General features: G+C 41.7%; 1 protein-coding gene and 1 pseudogene across 1 annotated transcript; both read right to left on the bottom strand.

Moving 5' to 3' along the window:
- LOC136677419 (cadherin-1-like) overlaps positions 1–11292 on the bottom strand; it is a 47647-nt pseudogene extending 36355 nt beyond the window's left edge.
- Positions 1204–2977, bottom strand: LOC136677073 (cadherin-3). Its single transcript, XM_066654463.1, has 3 exons — positions 2838–2977; positions 2429–2569; positions 1204–1763 (listed from the first exon to the last, which is right to left on the bottom strand). Exons 2-3 carry the CDS (start codon positions 2492–2494, stop codon positions 1560–1562), a joined length of 270 nt encoding a protein of 89 aa, XP_066510560.1. The 5' UTR covers positions 2495–2569; positions 2838–2977; the 3' UTR covers positions 1204–1559.
- Positions 11293–22887: the final 11595 nt, after the last annotated feature.

Genomic DNA, 22887 nt, shown 5'->3' with positions numbered 1-22887 from the left:
CCTTTCTCACACATGTAGATGTCAGACTGTTTGAAAATACTGTTCTTGAGCTATGAATTTTTGTTTGACACTTGAGAGGGTTTCACTCCCATAGAGCTCAATGTATTTTAAGAGCGGGTCGGAACGCAGAATTTAAAAATTTTGCCTTTATTTAACTTGTCATTACACCATCAATTCTCACTCAAAGTGCAAAAATCTTTATACCATCTCAATCGCCAGACTTTCCTTGTCGCTATGGTATGTGTTGTTCATTTTTAGACCCATGAAAGTTTTCGAGCTACGGGTGATTTTTGGAGGGTCACCCCCAGGTCGAAATTCATTAAATCGTGAGTCTGTCAGTTGTGTTCTGTGAGCGTGCATGTGAGAGAGAGGGGGGAGAGGTGTGAAGGACACAGAAATACATTGGCAGTCTCTAACACTTTTTAAAAGCTCATTTTTAAGGGGGATGTCTTAATTATCCAGGGTTTCTTAAGGTGGAATTTTTTAAAAATACCTTGTTCAAAATATACTGGCTGTTTTTTCAACATTTTAACATTTATTTACAGTGGTCATTTTTAAATGTGGACGTCTCAATACAATTGTGGGTTTCTTAAGGTGGAATTGTTTGTAAAGGTGGAATTCAAAATGTATCGTTTTCCATTCACAGCCTACGGCGCTCCATAGAGTCCAATGTAAACTGCCTGTGGGAGAGTGCTACCTTAACATCAAACTACTAACAGCTTAGCAGTCAACTCCTTCACCATAGCGTTTCATAGGGACCCATGCATTTACTGTATCGACGGCCTCGTTTTAAGCGGGAAAGACGCGGATCGGGGTACGGGGGTTTCAGTGGCGCAATATTTCGCGTTTCCTCCTGGAAATGCAGACCTCTAGTTAGTACCTACTCTTCTCCTGCAAATGAACACACACCTGTCTAAATAGCTTCAAAGCACAAAGCCAAAACAGTAAGTGTGGTAGTCAAAATACACCTACATTAGCCAGAACATACATCACAGTGGATTAAAGTTTGACGTGCAGACTTGCAGATGCACACAGCCACATTCAAATACAATGGGATGTGCCCATACCCAGTTGCCACCATCCATACATGGTAAATGCACAAGGATTCAGCTTTAAGGGGGGGGGGGGGGGGAGAAAAAATATATAAAAAAGACAAAATGGCAAGCATTTATTTCATATATAAAAAAAAATTAAACAAATCTGCATATACAACTTACAAATGTCTACATAGAAATGTTCAAGGAAAAATGAACAGGAAATTCTTGTACAAGAACAGCTACAAAAAAAATGTGCCTGACAAACATTCATGAAGCATTAACTGATGGCTTTGATTTTTTCATCTGTACCTCAGTGCTTTGAAAAGCATACATAAGATTAGCCATTATTAAAATCAAGAGGACTGTCACAAAAAATAAAATAAATGCCTATAATGCTGCTACAGTATTCAAGACAAGGTCATATGACACCCATAAAACTGTCCCATATTGTAGTTATCCATCAGTACACACAATTGATGCCAACTCAGCCATTTAACTCGTTCACACCCATTTATTTACAGCTCAGTCCTCTCCTCCTCCGTACATGTCAGCAAGCTTCTTGAAGCGCAAACCCCATTCGCCAAGGCAGTTGTAGTCCTGGACTCCGGAGCTGGAAGAGTTGAGGGAGCTAAGACTGCCGGCCTCCGATCCACCTCCCTCGTAGTCAAACACCAGCAGCAAGTCATAGGTGGGAGCTGTGGAGTCATTGGTCGCTGCTTTCAGACTCTGCAGCACAGGTATGCAACAGTCAGTGCTATATATTCACATAGTTCTCCAAGTGTAATTTATTAAAGGTAGTCATACAAATCTCAGAGCTGAAGTAAATAAAAGTCCACAGAATATAGTTGTCTCTCCCAACTCCTAAGACTGAATCATACTGAATGAAATGTGAATGTCAGAGACGTTAAATAGATTTCTTCATTTCACAAAAAAGATTTAACACTAGCTAAATGCATTTGACTGATAAACATTACAGGATCTTCACCAAATGGGGAAAGAACAGACCACAATTTAGGAAACACCTTTGTTTGTATCTGCTTTTGGAGACTCAAGCACCACGTGACGTAAAAAAGAAAATACTTCTGAGGTTTGTCAGAAAATGCTGTAATTGCTGGTAAACATTCATTTTTACACACATCACATATTTCATGTGCAAAATCATCCATTAATGATGCATTCTAATTAATTTATATCCAAAAATCTGTGCTCATTGTCTAATAAATCTCAATAAATACACCAATGGCTATGTAACGCTAACTATGCTAACAGGTAAAGATTATATTGTGGCCTACTACCTACACAAACAAAATCCATTTAGAATGTTACTTTTAATTCTGCTACACGTTTTCCTAAAGCAGGTGTCTCAATCCTTAAGGCCCTCTCAGACTTACATCATCAATGAAGTTACCAATCTCATCAGGGTTGGCAGGGCGTGGCCGGCACTGTGGCGCAGGCATAGTACTCAACAAGCAGCGGCTTACTCTTCACCCCAGTCCTCCTCCTTATGCACAGAAGCAGCAGGAGGAGCAGCACTGCGTAGGGAGCACATTCATAAATCAATAAATGTACCTTCAAAAGCACAACATTGGCATTCAACATTTTAGGTAGAAAATCTAAATAAAATCCCTGGAACTGAAAGGTGGGGGGTGTGAAATCAAATGCTACTAAACAACAGAATACTGTACAAACATGTTCCGTATTTAAAAAGGTATTTACAGTGTCTTGAGGGCTCCTCCTCAGTGATAGTTCTTTCTGACTGTGTATGCATAATTACACATGGTGATATATAGAATAACTTACATAGCAGAGCCAAGATAGCCCCCAGAAATCCAAGAAAGGCAGGCAGATGAAAACCCGCAGTGTACTTGTCTAAGCATTGCACATCTGAGCCAGTGCAATCACACACTGAGGCCTCCACGGTGTTGTCCTGAAACATGAGAGCGTTGTCATGTACCCTCAGATCAATGTTGTAAATTCCGCTTTGCAGTGCAGTCTTGAGCGTGAGTAAAATTGCAGTTCCTACACAAAAAGGGAAAATAAAATTCACACACAAATCAGCCATAATTCATTTAAATTTTAAGAAAAAGGGTTCTAACTGATCCAGGCTATAGACATTCCATTTAACAGTTGAATGTTTCTCAACACCCAAAACACTGAGAAAAGGTTACACTGAATTTCTCATTTACACCTATATTCAGTGTCATTGTACAAATTTTCCCCCCATCACAAGCAGTAAAACAGGAGTAAAATTGGATGGGATGAAGGAAAATACCATTTGGATCCATCTTAGCAGTCCAGTTGTTCTTGCTATCGTCCCGGAGTTCCACTTTGAAAGGGGCAGCAAAGCGAGGCCCATCGTCATCAATCACATTCAGCACCAATGTCTCTGGATCCTTATTGCACAATTGAATCACTCTATCGTCAATAACGGGATAGTTGTCATTCACATCCTCCAAAGTAATCACAAGGGTTCCTGTACCAGTGGCTTTAGGGTAATCTGCAAACAAGTAAAAAGCCTGATAGGAGAAGCTACATCATCAGATATTTTCTACAAATGGAGCATGAGGAAAAGGAGTTACCATTGTCCATGGCAAGGACCAGAGCTTGGTATTTGCCATCTTTCACGAAAGGAGACTCTCTATCCATGCGGCTCCTCACTTTGATCACCCCAGTGTCTTCATCAACACTCAACCAACCAGCAGGATCAGGGCCTGCGCGAAACCTGCAATGTACAGCAAAGACGACTCACTAAGTCAGCTTGTACAGTAAAAGCAAAATGCAAAACACCACAATAGAGTTTGGAGAGTACTGACCAGTGAATCAAAAACTTTAAAGCAAACGTACACAATATGATGGTAGAAGTGAAGTCGGCTCTTACCAAATTTAGCTTAAAACAAAAAGTAAAGTCTTACGTCACGGTCTGAGTCCTCGCTGTGTCTGGATCAGTGGCGGTGTACACAGTCAGCTGAGAACCAACAGCTGTATCTTCAGGTACAGAAACCTCTTTCACCTGTGGATCAAACACTGGAGCTTCATTCACATCCAGGACATTCACAGTGACTGTGGCAGTGGACGTGGGCATGGGTTTAGCAAAAGGAACGTCGTTCTCCACAACCACCAACAGAGTGTACTTTGGGTTTGTCTCAAAGTCCAGAGGCTGGAAGAACACAGAAGAAAAGCCAGTGAATTCAAGAAATAAGACGCCCCAGGGTTTATTCAACTGACAGTTTGAAGTGGTGTCAGTGCTACCTTAACAGTGGTAATGATGCCCTCCTGTTTGTTTGGTCCTGTGCTAACATTAAAAACTCCACCCTGGTTGCCTTGAATGATCCTGAACTTGGCTGTCCAGGCAGGAGTCTGAGGTTCATCTCCATCAGTCACCGCCATCTTCACCACCACAGCTCCGACTTTATTCTCTGGGACAGACACGTTGTACTGAAAGAAAAAGGGAAAAAAGCGCTTGCCTTAACACTACAATAAAAATAAATCACTCTCCTTGGTTTGAACACACACACACACACACAAACACAGAGAGCAACCCGATCCTACACAATATTGAATTCCTGAGCAGAAAAATGTATTGAAATATTTCAGAATGTTTGTCGTTAAATGTCTTACTGAGGTCTTGTCCAATTTGGGGGCATTGTTGTTGCTGTCAGTTACGGTAATAATAGCTTTTGCAAAGGCTGTGAGGCCAGTACCCGCCATATCTGCAGCTTGAATCTCCAAGGTGTATTCAGGATAGTTCTGGAAAATTCAATAATCATGATCAGGGAGGTTCATTTATTATTGCATTACTTCATCAACTCAATTTTCACCCATGAGAGTGCTTTGGTAAGTCTGGCTAGATAGGAACATCTGTTAAATACTCACCTCTCTGTCCAGACCATCAGTTTGGACCCTGATCGCACCAGTCACTGGATTAATATCGAACATGTTTGGATTCGGGTCTAATGGATTCTGACTGATGATGGAGTATCTGATATCAGCATTGTCTGTGGTAGGGTCATCTGCATCAGTGGCTGAGACCTTCATGAACTCATACCCTACAAAGAGGGGAGGGGGTTAGCTGTTTAAAAAGAGAATGTTCTCTCCAATTCTTAAGTAGCAGTTGCACTGTGTATACATTAAAAAGATACCCATGGCTGAGGCTTCTGGAACCTCGCCGAAGAAAGTGCCTTGGGTGAAAACAGGATTATTGTCATTCATATCTAGAACATCGACAATAATCTCCATGGGAGCTTCCCCTTCGGCTCCGTGGAACTGAAGCTGGAACAGACAAAAAAGAAACATACTTGCTGATTTCTTCAATTCAATATCCCATTCTTACAAGATAAAATGGACAAATCCCACTTAACTTATACTGTCAGGACAGAAAACACTTACCACATATTCATCTTTGGCCTCTCTGTCTAAAACCTGTGTGACGTAGAGCCAGCCATCCTTTCTGTTTACTGTAAAAAGTCCCACAGGAGCCAGGTCTGCTCCTTCCCCAGTGATTCTGTATGTGATCGTAACTTCCTTAGCCTTAGGGGATTTGATCTGAGGACAGACAATTTAGTACAAAACATAGTTACAGGGATGAATCACTGCAAGGGCTCTGTGATGTGGCCAAAATATATATTTAACTTCAGTTGAAAACATAATTCCAATATCAAATATGAACAATATAAATGCCAGAGAAAATATTTAATATTGAATTACTGCCCGGTCATAATTACTGCTTATAGCTGCAACTGTACGCACCTGCACCATCCGTTTGGGGAATGGTCCTCTGTCATTTTCTGGAAAATTGATTGGTGGAGTACATGACACTCTCTTTCTCCTCTTCAACCCCCCTGAAGACTTTGAAAACTCTAGAACCGGGAGCGCTGAGGGAGATTCAATCTGGGGGAAAGAAAAAAAGAAAAGAAAAGAAAAAAAAATCAATAAAGTGGTTCTCTAATAATCCTTGAACTGTTTTTTTTAATACCACTTTTAATTTTTTTGTTTTTTAAATGTTCAGTGTCTGTATGCATATCACATAGTTGTGCCCTTATTTAGATCTGAAAACACCTAGCAATTACCATTGTAAATATCCACATCCTTCTACATGTTCTGTGACAAACGGTTAAAAATCTCCACAAATAAATAAATAAATAAATAAATAAATAAAGTGTGTGTATATACCCTCCTGATGCCTTTTAGCATTTGTATTTTATATCTTGACCAAAGCAATAAAAAGTTCCCAAATCTTCAGAAGTATTCATAATTCTTCACTCAAAACTCTGCATTGTTTAAGGACAAAATAATGCAGTTTTCATGGGGCACAAACCAAATATGATACTAACTCAGATAGGATTATTCATGTGTGTTCAAGGCATGCAGCCCCATACCTACAGAGAACCCAGCCATTTGTAAATTCAAGTTATAATACTAAATTTGCTTGCAAATTAGGGTGGGTTCAGATTTGTAGTCCAGTTCTCTTGGTGCAGACCAAACAAGAAACATGACATATTTAACATCAAACCAAAATGACATGATTATTTTGCGAACCAGTCGTCAGAGTCTTCAGCTGGGCTTATTACACGTATCAGGGTTGCGTGTGTTTATCTAGAGGTAGGTTTACCAACTGGATACACATCAAGAGGCTGTACAATGGATTAAGAAGTTAAAACGTTGCCAGATATTCCTCCACCTCATGAGAAGACGTTATGAGGTTTGTCCTCAGCTTTTTTTTTTTTTTTTTAATTGAACTGTTTGCGGGTTATTTGTTCCTCATGGCACTATTGTTACATCTTGGGACTTCACGTCCTGCATTTGGTTTGTTTGGATTACCTTTGGTTCCTATCGCATTCTCAGTGGAAATGAACTGAATCAGAGTTTTAGAAACAGACCAAGAGCCAATCACAGGCAGTTTCTGTCCACTTATTTGTTGCAAAAAAATGTTATAAGAGTGTTCGCACTTACTCTAACTGCACGAAAATCACACCAAACCAAAGCTGACAAGTCTGAACACACCCTAAAATATTAATTGAAGTGTGCTTTGGGGACAACAAAACGTTTGTTTGAAATGAAAATCAGACAAGTATAACACTCAGTAATACATTACAGGCCAAAAAAGGTCAAAAATCAAGACCCACTCTTTTGCGAAGAGGCACTACTCGAGCCAAAACATCACGGAGGTCTACAATTCCTAATGTGTCCACTAGAGATCAGGCTCGTCAATGGCATACCTGTGCAGGCCCAAATGAGTCTTCTTGCTGCTCAAGGTGGTGGTGGTTTTTCTTCTGATCATGTTCCACTCGCACAGACGCAGTGTGTTTCTTGCCACTGGAGTCCCAAGCATGGACAGTGAACATCTTATGGCCATCATGAAGAGTGACCTGTCTCTTCAGTTTCACCATGCCATCAGTGTCCACTTGAAACCTTTTGTCAGCAGAATCAAAGACTGTCCTCCTCCTAGCAGTGCAGTCATCGAATACAACTGAATGAAAATAAAATATATAAATGTTAAAGATGACGAGACCATCTATTTGACAGTCTTAAAACAAAAAATTAACCGTTTTTCAAAATCATATTAAAAATGCCTGAATCAAACTGTATATGCTGCTACAATCTGCACCTAAAATTACACTTTGTCAAGACGACAGTAACACAGTCAACACTGAACCCAACCTTACACAGTAACAAAGTACAGATTTGCATAAACACACAGTCTGATCTGATGGCAACTCCACACAGTCAAAATAGGCAGTGCACCACAGTGATAGCTTTAAGTGCTTTCAGAGCTTTCATGAGGAAACAGATAGCGAAAACATTTGGAGATCATGAGCAAATTGCCATTACACAGGAACCTGAGAGGAGCACACAGACCCTAGAAAGCAGCCAGAGATCAGTGATATTCCTCCACAATAAGAGGAGTTCTATTAATTATTAGGATCATGATATAAACACTTCTGAAACACTTATTTGACAACCCCATGGATAGCCATAATGTAGTCTAAATATAAATGTCCTCTTAATCCCTTTTACTCTGCAGTAGACTAAAATGTGTGCATTTTTCCTACCTGCTGCTAAAAATGTTGGTCCAAAAACAACTTGCGATACCCGACTTTGATCTCAATTTTGTCTTCTAGTTCATTTAACCCTGCCCAACCCAGCCTCAGTCAATTCTTTAATAAAAAGTGTAAAACGTTTATTTCACTCATCTATAATTGACTATTTAGCAGTCCATCTGTGTTGAGGAAATCCATGTATAATTTGTTTGTATATATTCTTACAATTAAGTGCTCATTCTCATTGTGTTAAATTGTGGGTGTTAAGAGGAAGGACTGACTTTATTTTATATATAACATTGAGATCTGATTTTGTTTCCTGAGACAATGAGAGGCTAATCTTACCAAACAGTGTCAGAAAAGCTACCAACAATTAAGAGGGTAACACTGGTCAATCAACAGTTTAATCTGTCTTCTTAAAAATAAGGGGATTGAATGTGTCCACAAACTAAAACAGACTGAAACAATGTAATGAAACTTTAATAAAAGATGAGAGGATTTAATGTGGCTCATACATCCACAAGAAACAACAACAAAATCTTTGATTATGATCAGAGCACACGTATCAGTGAAAACCTGTAGAAGCAGGCAGGTTAGAGAAATAACGAAACTTAATGTTAACCCTTGACAGTGGAAAGTACCAACGCAGAAGTAAAACGAAAAGCATTGTACAGCGGCTCATGTTCAAACCTGTATTTCTACACAAACTGAAACCCAGAATCACTGATAGAGCTACAGAAGGTGAAACCATCCACCTGAGGGAGCCACGTTAACATTAACACCTGAAGAGGCCTAATGACGTACTCGGGTTCAGAAGAACTTGACTCATTCTAACACAAATGGACATAGACACCAAACCTCTACATGTTGAGCTCGGTAAGAGCACCGCCCTTCATATGCAAGTTAAAAAAAGCTGGCTGAGAACAAAGCCTTGAGCAACACATTTTTCTGACTGGAAAGTGGTCTGCTGTGCTTCCTGAATGTACAAAACCAAATATGTCTGGACAAACAGTTCAGTCCAAGACTCTAATTTCATTTTAGGATATTGTCTTTTGTGGCTGCTAATTTTTCATGACAATTTAATCCACTTTGGAGGGGGGGGCAGCATTTAACTATCGTTAAAATGTCAATTTAGGCACAGCATTGGACAAGTATTTCATTTATTTAATACTTTTCAGCTATAATCAACAGCAGTTTCAACAGCAGACATGCTAGCCCACTTCGTGTATTGTATGTAGCAACAAGAAGCCTTCTAATGCTGACCTTGCTAACTGGAAAAATTTTAATTACTAGTCACGCTTAATCAGCTTTCCAATTAAAGTTTGAAAGTAACAATAGCACAGGGTTTAAAAAAATACTAGCTGAGATGTGTGTAAAATGCAGTTTGTATGATTAAAGCGTCTAATTAATTAAAAAATAAACGGCATTCGACAACAGACACCACAGAACAAGAACAGAGACCTCACCCCCATTCAGGCACAAAAAGGTTTTAAAGAGTGTCCAACACACCACATCCCTCCAAACCAATCCGGAATATTTATCTGGAGAAGTTTTTTTATTTTATTTTTCTATTTGAACATGAATGTTTTAGACTCATCAGCTGATGTGTTTTAAAAAGTGGAGATATCTTGGTCACACCACATTCCTAAAGGGAGATATTGAGAGAGGGAGTTGTGATTGTACCTCTGCCGAGTCGACTCCCGCTGTGAAGGTGTTTTCTGTGCACTGTGAAAACGTACAGCTCGGAATCAAAGCCAGGTGAACATGGCGGAAACTCATCCGCAGCAGACGACAGTACCTTGATGAGAGGGGGGAAACACCTTCAGTTACTTTCTCAAGCACAGGGACATGTTAATAATACAGAGTTTTAAAGTGTGTGGAATATATTTTAGAGTGAAATTAGCTTTGTAAGTTTTCTCTTATTTTCCTTGGACAAATACAGCCGACACGTCGAGGTTTTTCGTTCCAAAAGGCACTTTCAAGAATTGTTTTTGAACGTGAATCAAGTTCACTGATTTATAATATGGTCATTTCTACTTATAAGTAGTCCATGCAACCAACAAATATCGGTTCTGTATTTGCCATACTATGTACCTATGAAAAATGAAGTGATTCTACTGTATAGTTTTTAAGTAAATGACATTCAAAATCTGCATAATTGTCCATTGTTGACTCAAGTTTACTGCTTTATAAAACGGTTAGTTTGAATAAGTAGTCCATACAACCAACAGATATCAGTTCAGTGTTTGGCATACGCATCTAGTCTCTTTTCTTCATAGTGCCTCCCCCAGCCCACAACAGCATAAAAAACAGCTGGCAAACACGGACTGATAGAACATCTGTAGTTGCTTCCTACAGATGTTGACCTCAGCCTCCTCAGAAAATACAGCCAGCTCTGCCCCTTCCTGTACAGGATGTCTATGTTCTCAGTCAAGCTGCATCCAAAGATACTTGTAAGACGTAACCACCTCCACTTAAACCCCCTCAATAGAGACTGGTTACAGGGTGATGGGCCTGAAGTCATTGGGCACACTGGTGCGCACCTTCTTGGGCATGGCTATGAGGCATGATGTTTTCCAGAGTGTGTGGACTCCTTCCAAATTTCAGACTCAGATTAAAAGTGTGCTGTAAAGATTCCCCCACCTCAGCAGCAAAGGACTTTAGTAGTTTAGGACACACTTTGTCTGGTCCAGCTGCTTTCCTTGTTTGGAGTCTCCTCAGCTCACCTCCGACCTGATCCACAGTAAGGACATGTGGAAGCAGCAAACCAGTTTAAATTATGGAGAATTTGGATGCAATTTACTCAAACACTATACAGTAAAATCACTTCATATTTCATGGGTACTTAGTATGGCAAACACTGAACTGAAATCTGTTGGTTGTATGGACTACTTACTAGAAATGGCCAATATATAAACCGCTTAAATGCGGTTACTTTTCCTTTAAAATTAAGGGCTTACTTTCAGGTCTTCAGGCGCATTGAGTACCGCTCTGTCACTAGTATATGCGCACTAAAATCTGACGTGCGGCTAGTTTAACCGTTATTTCTCAAACGGCGGCTGGATTAACCGCAGTGTAACGTGCAGGCGATAATCTAAAAAGTTAAAGCTAACTTACCTGCAGTAAAACGATAAGAACTCCCACCCGTACAATGCTGAAAGGCTCCATTAAAGAAACCCCGAATCTAATCCGGTTAAAAGTTACTCCCAAGTGCGAATGTCCTGTGATTGAAACTCTCCTCAGCGATAAATGAAGGAAGCACAGGTAAACGTTTGGTATTTTCGAGAAGTGACGCAGACAGGTGACCCCGCCCATCCGCTTAAACGTTGGCCAACTATGGACTCGGGTCTCCAGTCTCCGTCCCCTAATTGATGAAGTCTTCAGGTAAATATCTCCAGGATACTCGATACTCTCACCAGGTGAGGCGTGAACCTGAAGAAAGTGCAAGCACACAGCAGACAAACTTCAGTCAGTGTCGACATACAGACCCTCCCTCCACTCTTCTCCACAGACCTCTAAAGACCATCCAAGGAAGGTTTCTGCATGACACCAAAACCTGAACCCAGAGCGCTCTGCAAACGTCTTAAATCTGTCCTTTACGTAGTTTAAGTAGTAACCTTCTTTTCCATAAAGCTCTAAGCTCCTGTTTGTTGTGGAGAGAGACCTGAAAGACTCTATTCACATCAGCACTCGGACAGAGCCCACAGCCTTTTCCCAAGGGCTCAGCAGCACTGAGCAAATCAAAGACATTGTACCCTCCCCCAGTGATGGATCCACACATTCAACACAGAGATGCATCATATCATAACTTCCTAAGCTTTTAAGCACTTTTAAGACACGCATGAAAATATCTCAATCAGAAACTATCTAAACACTTTTAATGACTTCAACATGCATTAATAGACAGAAATACAGCAGCCAGACAAAACTTTTAAATGACCACCTTGTTTCTACACTCATTGTTCATTTTATCAGTCCCATTGACCATATGTATACTGGGGAAATGTCTAATCCTCTGAGGATTATTATTATTTTAAATAATTGATCTTCTCATTAATGGTGGTGCGTTTAAAATATGTTTATAACTTGAGTGTGAAGAACAAAGTTTTTCCAGATGTTTTCCTTGATCGTATGGATTTGTTAAATCAACAACACACTTGATTTGACATAATGGAGTATTTATTCACTGGGGAAATAGGTATTGGATGATAACCACAAATAATACTGGACTGTTCATCTGATGTTCTGCATATTTTTCAGGGCCCTCAAAAAACCAACGCAAAGCAGGTATTTTATGGGATATCTATGGGATCAGACACAGCTGGAGTTTTTAAACCCCTCGGTTTCACTGCTGGACTGACAACAACCAAAATTATCCAGCCAGCATCCTGTGTGCATTGATGGACTAGAGGATGATGAACACAAAGTGTGAAGTAGAAATGAGTTACTGTCACTGTCTTTACATCTACAAGATGGACCAACAAGGGAGGTGTGTCTAATAGAGTGGCCAGTGAGTGGACGCACTGTTAGAAACTCCAGCACTTTGGCGCTGATACACTCATACCAGACCTGGGACACTGTTTGTGCATCACAGATTAAACATAATTGCACTGGTTATTTTCAGAATCTCAATGATTTTGTCAGCTGTGTGTGTGTGTGTGTGTGTGTGGAGGTTGGTGGGATGAGACACACAACAACTGAGTTCCAATCATAGCTTCCTGCTTACTCATTATGGCGGTAATAATAATCCAGTAGGTTGTTTTTAGGTGCTGTATATATTTCCTAAGAAACAAAACAAAATCTGGGAAATACAGCCTTTATATCACTGTAACAATCTCAACAATATCATTGTACAGTGGTTAAAATTAAGAAAAACTCTATCTTGGAAAATGATGGAGGTAAGTATCATCACTATATTACTATTAGTATTATGTCTGTGTCGATGTCATAGTCCAAAGTCCAAAACAGCCAATCAGGATCAAGAAATGTGCCAATTCTCCCTCACTGAGGACGAATCAGGTATTCGCGGTGGGTTTTCTAAACTCTGGTAAAAGCCAGTCACACACCACACTTGGTGCACTCTTTTTAACACTCCTCTGAGACACGCTCTTAGAGAATTTTGGAGAGGAAAATGTTTTTCTGAAGAACGTCTCTCTCCTGCTTCCAGCAGACAATGCTTTTCAGAGAGCTCCCCTGCTCTGCAGAACTCTCTGCAGGCATAGGCTCTCTCATGGCTCTCTTCAACAGTCTTTGGCCCCTCGTGGTCCAGAGAGAACCGATATTTCTATATTAATGTTGTCCAGATAGAAACTATAGATTAAGAAAAGCTATAGTTTAACCCTAGCAAAATTTCAACGCCACACCCAGAGCATGGAAACCTTAGACCTCTGACCCTAAAAAGGACGACAACGCCTCCGGACCAACAACGACAAAAGAAGGCCGCATGCACCCTCAGAATGACCTTCTGAGATGAGGAGAAACCTGCCCAGGAGAGACCTGCATGGACGTGTCTCTCTCTCACAAGGCGGCAGATCAGCGGCTAAGAAGAATCCCCACAGAGACCTTCAGAATGCCACCAGCTCCGACGGCTGCGTCTGAAAGCCTCGGGAGAAAAGGAACGCCTGCGGCTGCAACCTACAAGGCGTCTGTAATTCTCCAGGAAGTAATGCCAGAAGGCACCATCAGCGACATGCTCCCTGTCCATCTCCAGATATATAAGGTCACATGGTCTCATGTCTCTCATGGCTCATGGGTTGGTACTGAAAGTTGCTGGGATAAACAATAGTCTTTCTTAGAACTTAGGGTAATAATTATCATAGAGAAATTCCCTCATATATTAATCTCCCTGTTCCCTCATTTCGCTGTAATCCATTTCATTATATGAATGTCTAATTAATATTAATTATTTGATATTACAATTAATAAACCAGTTGTGTGATAAAACCAAGCCTTGGTTATTTGTTTGTGTGTGCACATTTCTTGTATGGAATTATAACTTTTAGTTCAGATTCAATTTCAGAGTCAAGAACCCACGGTGGGTCAATGAGCATAATTCATTAATAATAGTTAATTCTAGCTAATTCTGCTGTATAATATGTGAAGATGACCTACTTGTCTAAGCTGAACATTAGATAGGTAAAGACATTACATATTATTTAATGGCTCCCAAACATGGAGCTTAGCAAAATTAATTAAATAATGAATTATTAACAAAATAATAATTAATTATCAATGACTCCGCTATGTAGTGCTAATGCCACCGCATTGTGTGCATACTATTTCCGCTACAAGTGTGTGAAACTCTCCACCAGTGGGAGTGTGTGAGTGACAGGATGAATATTCATTTTTATAATTAAATTAAAGTCATCAGACCTGATCACCTGAACAGTTAAAGAGTTAAAAATAACTTACAAACAAACCCAACAGAAGGGATCCAGAGAGAGGCAGAGACAGAACTGAATTATTGATGCTAATTGGCCAAGGTTTCAGAGACTTTAATACAGATTAAACGCTGCTTATGTCTTGATAAATTTATCATTTTGGTTGTATGGGCTGATCAACAGTTAAACAAAATAGATTTTTGTTTACAATGCTGCCTTAAGATTTGAATTAATCCATTTTTTTATTTCTACACTGTACATGTTTTATCCCAACTTTCTTGCTGGTAACACCACTCTAAAGCTTGTTCCAGCTGGAGACTTTTTGTTTTTAGCCTGATATACAGGGGTTGGACAATGAAAGTAAAACACCTGTCATTGTAGTGTGGGAGGTTTCATGGCTAAATTGGAGCAGCCTGGTGGCCAATCTTCATTAATTGCACATTGCACCAGTAAGAGCAGAGTGTGAAGGTTCAATTAGCAGAGGGTAAGAGCACAGTTTTGCTCAAAATATTGCAATGCACACAACATTATGGATGACATACCAGAGTTAAAAAAGGACAAATTGTTGGTTGGTTCAAATGGTTCAAACATTGTATCCTGAATGCGGTGCCGTGTATCAGGACGACAATGCACCAATACACACAGCAAGACTGGTGAAAGATTGGTTTGATGAACATGAAAGAGAAGTTGAACATCTCCCATGGCCTGCACAGTCACCAGATCTAAATATTATTGAGCCACTTTGGGGTGTTTTGGAGGAGCGAGTCAGGAAACGTTTTCCTCCACCAGCATCACGTAGAGACCTGGCCACTATCCTGCAAGAAGAATGGCTTAAAATCCCTCTGACCACTGTGCAGGACTTGTATATGTCATTCCCAAGACGAATTGTCGCTGTATTGGCTGCAAAAGGAGGCCCTACACCGTACTAATAAATGATTGTGGTATAAAACCAGGTGTTTCAGTTTCATTGTCCAACCCCTGTATATCTGCAGTTATAGAGAGAATGGTTTACAGCAGCTGAGGAAGCTGTGCCCTGGGGCCTGGGATGTACTGAAACACAGTTATTCAATTCAGGTCTGATCATGAGATTTCAGTGTGATCACACATTCAGTATCACTGTGCCAGACTCATTCTAAACTCATGACAAATAAAAGTAATTCAGCACAAAATGGCAGAACCTAAGACTACCTTGACTAGTTTCTGGCAGTGAAATTACATAAATAAGCAACTGAGAGTGAGCAGAGTGGCGCAGCGGAAGTGTGCTGCATCCATTACCTGAGAATGACGAGGTTGGATCGAACCCATCTTTGGCAAAAGCTCTAGGGGCAGCTGTATCCTAATGGTTACAGAAGTGGGCTTGGGACCAGGAACAGGGAAGGTCACCAGTTCAATCCCCAAAACTGTCAGGAACTTTAACGAGTGAAACTCCCAAAACACTTCCCAGGTGCTGAGGATGGCTGCTCTGGGTCTTTTCACTGCCTCAGTCATTTGCGTGTGTGTGTTTTCATTGCCATGGATGGGTTAAATGCAGAGGTCAACTTTTGTTGTACTGTTGTACAATGAATAAAAAAACAAAAATCATGCTAAATAACAAAGTATCAGGTCAGAAAACAACAGTGAGAGGCAGAAAAGAAAAGAGAATCAATGTGAAAGTCTATAAATTCCTTCCCTGACTCACCTGAGGCACATGTAAACTACATTCACTTTAAAGTAGCCAGTAAAATACAAATAATTATTTTTCTAATGAAGTGAGTTTCTAATGAACTCTCAGAGCTGAGTAAATGCAAAGAATAGCTACCCACCTGAGACTCCTGTGTCCTGAATAATACTGAGTAAGAAAATGTATTGTCCTGCTGTAGCCTTCCAGGTAACGGGAGGTCTTACAAGAAACTCAATTTATTATGCATCTCTGCTGCTGAGCAATGACTAAATTAATATCTCCCTCTAGCTCACCACTGTCAGCACAGCTGTGGTAGTCTTTATCTTGTGATCATTGGACTGACAAGAGGGGTGCGCAAAACATTTAGCATGATGTACATGTAGTACAAAGAAGTAAAATAATCTCACATCAAGTATAAGGCCAGACACAGATGTAAAACCCCTCCCCGGATCACCATCTTAACGTGGCGGAGGGTTTTGCGTGCCTGCGTGAGCCTAGGAGCTATGTTGTCGGGAGCAATAGCCCCTGGTAGGGTCTCCCAAGGCAAATTGGTCCTAGGTGATGGGCCAGACAAAGAGTGATCCATAAAGACAAGGATGAAGAGATTAAGAACAGGGACACAGCTTCCCTTGCCCGGAGTAGGGTTACCGGGGCCTCACCCTGGCAGCCGGGGTTAGGGGCCCTGGCGTTCTGATCCTCGGTTACTGAACCTGGCTTTTGGAACAACCGTGCCTTCTTGGGGACCCTAGAGGGGGTGCTGGAGAACACTCATTCTGGGGACTCCATTGTTCTGCTGAGGGACTTTAATGCTCACATGGGTAATGTTATGACCCAGTCTAGGGTTGAGCCGTAACAGAATGAGGTGTGTGTTGGGATTAGTGTATGGGAAAGGAATAACTGTAACAGAGATGTGAAGGTGGACAAAAAGGACACAAACGGAAATATAGAATGTATAATGAATAGAATATATATTGTATATGTGATATTTACAATGACCCAAACACCAGTGAACGTCGGGATGGCCTTATGCCGACAAAAATAACAAACAAACACCCCTCTTAACTGACCCACAGACAACTCTAGCTTACCTAAGTGAAAACAAAAAACAATACCTTACTCCCGATGTATATACAAAAACACACACAAAACCCACTACCAAAACAAACGGCAGCCAACCCTACTCTGGTCAGTATTCAAAAGGGGCAAAAACAAACTCATAGTCGAAGTAGAATATCACAAAGTCAAAACCAGGCAAACACACAGAATTCATTATACACAACACAAATCACAGAGCTCAAAACATGGCTGACTAGCAGTGTACACAAAGACGTATTTATGATTCCTGCTGAGATGATGTAGAAGAAACTGTGACAGACAGAACACATGGACTGGATTGTGGACCGGGCTCAGGACGATGAACAAATACATGAACTGGAATATGGAACAAACTCTAGACGGGTGAACAAACACACAGACTGGAACAGACTGCAGAACCTGGAATTTTACAGAGACAGGGAGAGAGAGAGAGAGAGAGAGAGAGAGAGAGAGAGAGAGAGAGAAAACATACACATACACATACACAGCGCAGCATAACAGTAATGACAATGAGACCTGGAGGGGCGTGATTGGGAGGAATGGCCCCGCTGATCTGAACCCGAGTGGTGTTCAGTTATTGGATTTCTGTGCCCATCACAGTTTGTCAATTACTAACACCATGTTCGAGCATAAGGGTGTCCATAAGTACACCTGGCATCAGGATACCCTAGGCTGCATTTCGATGATTGACTTTATAGTCATATCATCGGACCTGCAGCCATATATTCTGGACACTCGGGTGAAGAGAGGTGCTGAGCTGTAAACTGATCACCACCTTGTGGTGAGTTGGATCAGATGGCGGGGGAGGATGCCGGACAGACCTGGCAGGCCTAAACATGTGCTGAGGGTTTGCTGGGAACGTTTGGCAGAGGAACCTGTCAGAAAGATCTTCAACTGCCACATCCAGCAGAGCTTTGACTGCATCCCGGGGGAGGCCGGTGACATTGAGTCCAAATGGGCCATGTTCCGGACCTCCATTGTTGAGGCGGCTGAACGGAGCCGAGGCTGCAAGGTTGTCGGTGCCTGTCGGGGTGGCAATCCCCGCACTCTGTGGTGGACACCCCGGGTGAGGGAGGCTGTCAAGCAGAAGAAAGAGTCCTATTAAGCCTGGTTGGCTTGGGGGACTCTGGAAGCAGCTGACAGGTACCAAGGAGCCAAGTGGCTCGCGGCTTCGGCTGTCGCCGAGGCAAAAACTCGGTTGGCAAACCATCAGGCGACTCAGGAGGGGAAAGCGGTTTTCCACCAACACTGTATATGGTGGGGGTGGGGAACTGTTGACCTCTACTGGGGACGTCATTAGGCGGTGGAAAGTATACTTCGAGGATCTTCTCAATACCACCAGCACGTCTTCCGCAGAGGAAGTTTCGGGACCCCAGGGGGGCTCGTCTATCACTGGGGCTGAGGTGGCCGAAAAACTCCTTGGCGGTAGGACCCGGGGGTGGATGAATTCGCCCTGGGTTCCTCAAGGCTCTGGATGTTGTGGGGCTGTCCTGGCTGACATGCCTTTGCAAGATTGCATGGACATCAGGGGCAGTGCCTCTGGACTGACAGATTGGGGTGGTGGTTCCCCTTTTTAAAAAGGGGGATCGGAGGGTGTGTTCCAACTAAAGGGGGATCACACTCCTCAGCCTCCCCGGTAAGGTCTATGCAGGGGTACTGGAGAAGAGAGTCCGACTGATAGTTGAACCTCGTATCCAGGAGGAACAATGCGGATTCCGACCCGGTCGTGGAACACAGGACCAGCTCTTTACCCTCGCTAGGATCCTGGAGGGTGCGTGGGAATTTGCTCAACCAGCCTACATGCGTTTTGTGGATCTGGAGAAGGCATTTGACCGTGTCCCTCGAGATATTCTGTGGGGGGTGCTCAGGGAGTATGGGGTACTGGGCTCTTTGCTACGAGCCATCCAGTCCCTGTATAAACAAGTCCGACTGGTCAGAGTTGGACTCCGTCAGGGCTGCCCGTTGTCACCGGTTCTGTTCATAATTTTTATGGACAGAATTTCTCGGCGTAGCTAAGTGGCGAAAGGTGTCCGGTTTGGTGGTCTCAGGATTTCATGTCTGCTTTTTGCGGATGATGTGGTCTTGTTGGCTTCATCGAGCGGGGACCTTCAGCTTTTGCTGGACCAGTTTGCAGCCGAGTGTGAAGCCGTAGGGATGAGGATCAGCACCTCCAAGTCCGCATCCATGGTACTCAGTCAGAAAAGTGTGGAGTGCTCTCTCCAGGTTGGAAGTGAGATCCTGCCTCAAGTGGAGGAGTTTAAATACCTCAGGGTCTTGTTCAAGAGTGAGGGAAAGATGGAGCAGGAGATTGACAGGCAGATCAGTGCAGCGTCAGCAGTAATGCGGGCTCTGTACCGGTCCGCTGTGGTTAACAGAGAGCTGAGCAGAAAAGCAAAGCTCTCTATATACTGTTCGATCTACGTCCCGACCCTCACCTATGGTCACGAGCTTTGGGTAGTGACCGAAAAACGAGATCACGGGTACAAGCGGCTGAAATGAGTTTTCTCCGCACGGTGTCTGGACTCTCTCTTAGAGACAGGGTTAGGAGCTCGGACATCCGGGAGATGCTGCTCCTCCAGGTCGAGAGGAGCCAGTTGAGGTGGTTCAGGCGTCTGGTCCGGATGCCTCCTGGATGCCTTCCCGGTGAGGTGTTCCGGGCATGTCCAACGGGGAGGAGGCCCCAGGGCAGACCAAGAGCACGCTGGAGAGACTACATGTCTCGACTGGCCTGGGAATGCCTCGGTATTCCCCCCGAGGAGCTGGAGACAGTGGCTGGGGAGAGGGAGGTCTGGGTTTCTTTGCTCTGACTGCTTCCCCCGCGACCTGGACCCGGATAAGCGGTGGATAATGGATATATATATAATAAAAATATTCAAAATTCAGAGTCAAATATTTATGCCAGTTGGTTAGTGCTAGAACTTCAGCAAAAATAGAATAAGAATATAGTTGTATAAACTTCAGGTCTGAGACACTGGATTCTAGAAGTTTTTTTTTTTGGAAAATTATTCTTTAGCTTCTGTTTAATTCACTGATTTTAACAGAAGTGCTTAGCTCTGAACAGTGAGTAAAGCTACTCTCTGCCAGCGAAGGACTCTGAATCAATTATATTGAATGGAAAGTTATGCAAAATTGGCCATCAACTTACAGTAAGTTGTAGATGAGGCCTGGGCCCATTTATTCTGCATTCTGCATATAATCAGTACTTTATCAACAAACTCAGGAACTAATTCAACTGACTACAGCTCATCAGGAACAATAAAGAGAGGTTTGCTGTTACTCGTGTGATGTGAGGGAGGGGTATGAGGAATGTGATGGATGTTATTGCAATGTTGTAAACTACATACATTTTTAAAAACAAAGAATCAGAAACTGGAGTCCAGTTTGTTACTGAAAGAGAGATGTTGTGGATAAACTCCACTGCCTCCCCTCCCACAAATCCCCATTTTCCTCTTAATTCCAGATCAGTTCATTCAGTTTCTTGTATCTGAATGGTAAGCATGTCCTTTTCTCAGAGGAGGTTAAGGGGCTCGTTTGCTTAGGATAAAGTATGTGAACAAAACGACAGATTTCAGGCGGATTGTGGGGTGAAAGGAGCCTCGGAGGGGCACTACTGCCCCCTTCACGGACTTAATAAGACCCTTGAGAGGGCCACAGTGAGCTCTGACAATAAGCTCGTGCTTTGGGAGAGTTTGTGCACCTGCTGAGCTCCAGCAGCCTTTCACGGTTTATTTTGCTTCTCTCTTCTTACTGAGACATCTCCATAGCTCCAGTCTGGATCATCAGCAAACCACGAGAAACACCATCATCGCTTGAGCTTGAATGAAATAATAGCTGTGGTTGAAGAAATAGGCAACTGAACGAATGTTGGAATTTCAGCTTTCAGAATGCCGTATAAATTTGGAAAAGCTCTGTACTGAGGGCTGTACACAGTCAAAGTTTGAATATGAACTCACTTTAAAAACTGTATCTAATTAAAATACAAATTTCAGACATTTGTTTGGGTCAATGTTTCTCTATGAAGTTCTGAACAGAGTCTGGAAAGAACTCACCTTGTTTCTTTGAGTCCAGAATGCTATAGTTGGGTTTCTTGTGACTGAGCTGTTTTTTCACCAAGAAGGACCGTGGCATCTTAAAAGATTCAGAAACTTTCTAAATATCAACAGAGTGGTTTTCAGCCTCAGTGCCCTGCTCTGCTGCTTCCAGACTGTGTTCATGTGGAGATCTGGCCGCTGCAATAAATAGCAGATGCTTGAAAGCTGCTGGAGAGGGGAGTCAGGTGCAGGGGGGGTGGAGGAAAATTAGCATAAACATCCCAATCAACCAATCAGAAGGAAAGGAAGCACTGAAAGGGGCATGGCCCTGTGGCTTGCTGCATACCCCAACAAAACAGGTGCATGCATGTGATAGAAATGGCAGCATTGCCATATAGCCATATATATTGCTATATATATCTATATAATTAAATTCTTTGATTTCCTAAAAGCTTACTGAGTGTATCTTTAAAGTTTTCACTTTTTTTTTTATTATTAATGTGAGGGTGAGTAATTAATGAATTTGTTCTTTCATTTTGTTCATTAATTCATTCATTCGTGTATATCTGCTTCTATGTCACAGAATATCACATATTGGTATAAAAGAATATTATATGTTTTTAACATAAAATTAAAATTAATCTTTGGTATCTTTGCTGTTTTTTTTACACCAATAAGCTATAAATACAGCCATGAGCTATTCATATGTTCACTATAAAATAACACTTATTGACTCGTATATTGTTTTATGATGATATTTGTTGGGTTCTATAACATAAACCTAAAGCTAATAGTAAATGAGTGTGTCCTGAAGTGGACGTTTGGGGGGTAGGGGGCAAGGCAATTGAATGAGATACATAATGTGATAGGTGAGTTTGTCATTTCATTTTTTTTTTCAGTAAGAAGTTGTAGTGGATGGCAGTGTTTAAAATTCATTTCTGTGGAGTTTGGAAACAAAAGACATACACAAATGTGCTGGAGTGAGGGGCTCAAAACTGTAGGGACACTGTAACTGTTTAAAGACTGGGAAAAGTTGACAATTAACAAATGCCTTTTTGGACAGATTCCTTTCCATTCAACATTTGGCCTTAAGCAAATATAAAAAAAATATTTTTGTCATTTCTTGACAGTTTATTATCATTGAAACCTGTTATTTTCTGTTCACACCAAACTGAAGCCCTGTATTAAAGCAACTTGTTTACACCAGAAAACTCATGACCATGACAGAAACTGACAAGTTTACCTTTTATAACTGTGCTTTTTAAATGTTACTAAAAGCAAGCACCACATTTTATCAACCAGAAGTAATATAGACTTGATAAATGATCAGAGATGGGAACCAGACATTATGTAAAAATACTTATATTTCATATTTTATAAGGTCTGGCTGATAAACGTGCTGTATGTGAGAGCTATAACTCAGTCTCTCCCCTGTTCTGATTTTAATGATCCGGAGATCTGGCCTTTTTTCTTCTAAAGTTAATGTTAAAGAGAAAAACTGCGCAGATGTAACTCGATTAACTCGTCAGAAAGTCCCCACCCCTTTTGCTCACCTAAAATAGCGTCATCATACGTCATCGAAGTGCACACTTCAAGAAAGTAGGGCTTATTGTAAAAATTGGGACGGGAAAGGCTATAGTCCCGAAC

The sequence above is a fragment of the Hoplias malabaricus genome, chromosome X2 (genome assembly GCF_029633855.1).
Source record: "Hoplias malabaricus isolate fHopMal1 chromosome X2, fHopMal1.hap1, whole genome shotgun sequence".
Lineage (NCBI taxonomy): Eukaryota > Metazoa > Chordata > Actinopteri > Characiformes > Erythrinidae > Hoplias > Hoplias malabaricus.
The sequence above is the reverse complement of the archived record's forward strand: the minus strand, read 5'-3'. Positions and strand labels throughout refer to the sequence as shown.

Excerpts from the sequence above, each read along its gene's own strand:
- LOC136677073 (XM_066654463.1), bottom strand. The coding sequence starts at position 2,494 with ATGCCTGCGCCACAGTGCCGGCCACGCCCTGCCAACCCTGATGAGATT. Across the intron at positions 1,764-2,428 it reads TTGGTAACTTCATTGATGAT|AGTCTGAAAGCAGCGACCAA; the intron begins GTAAGTCTGAGA and ends CCTGTGCTGCAG.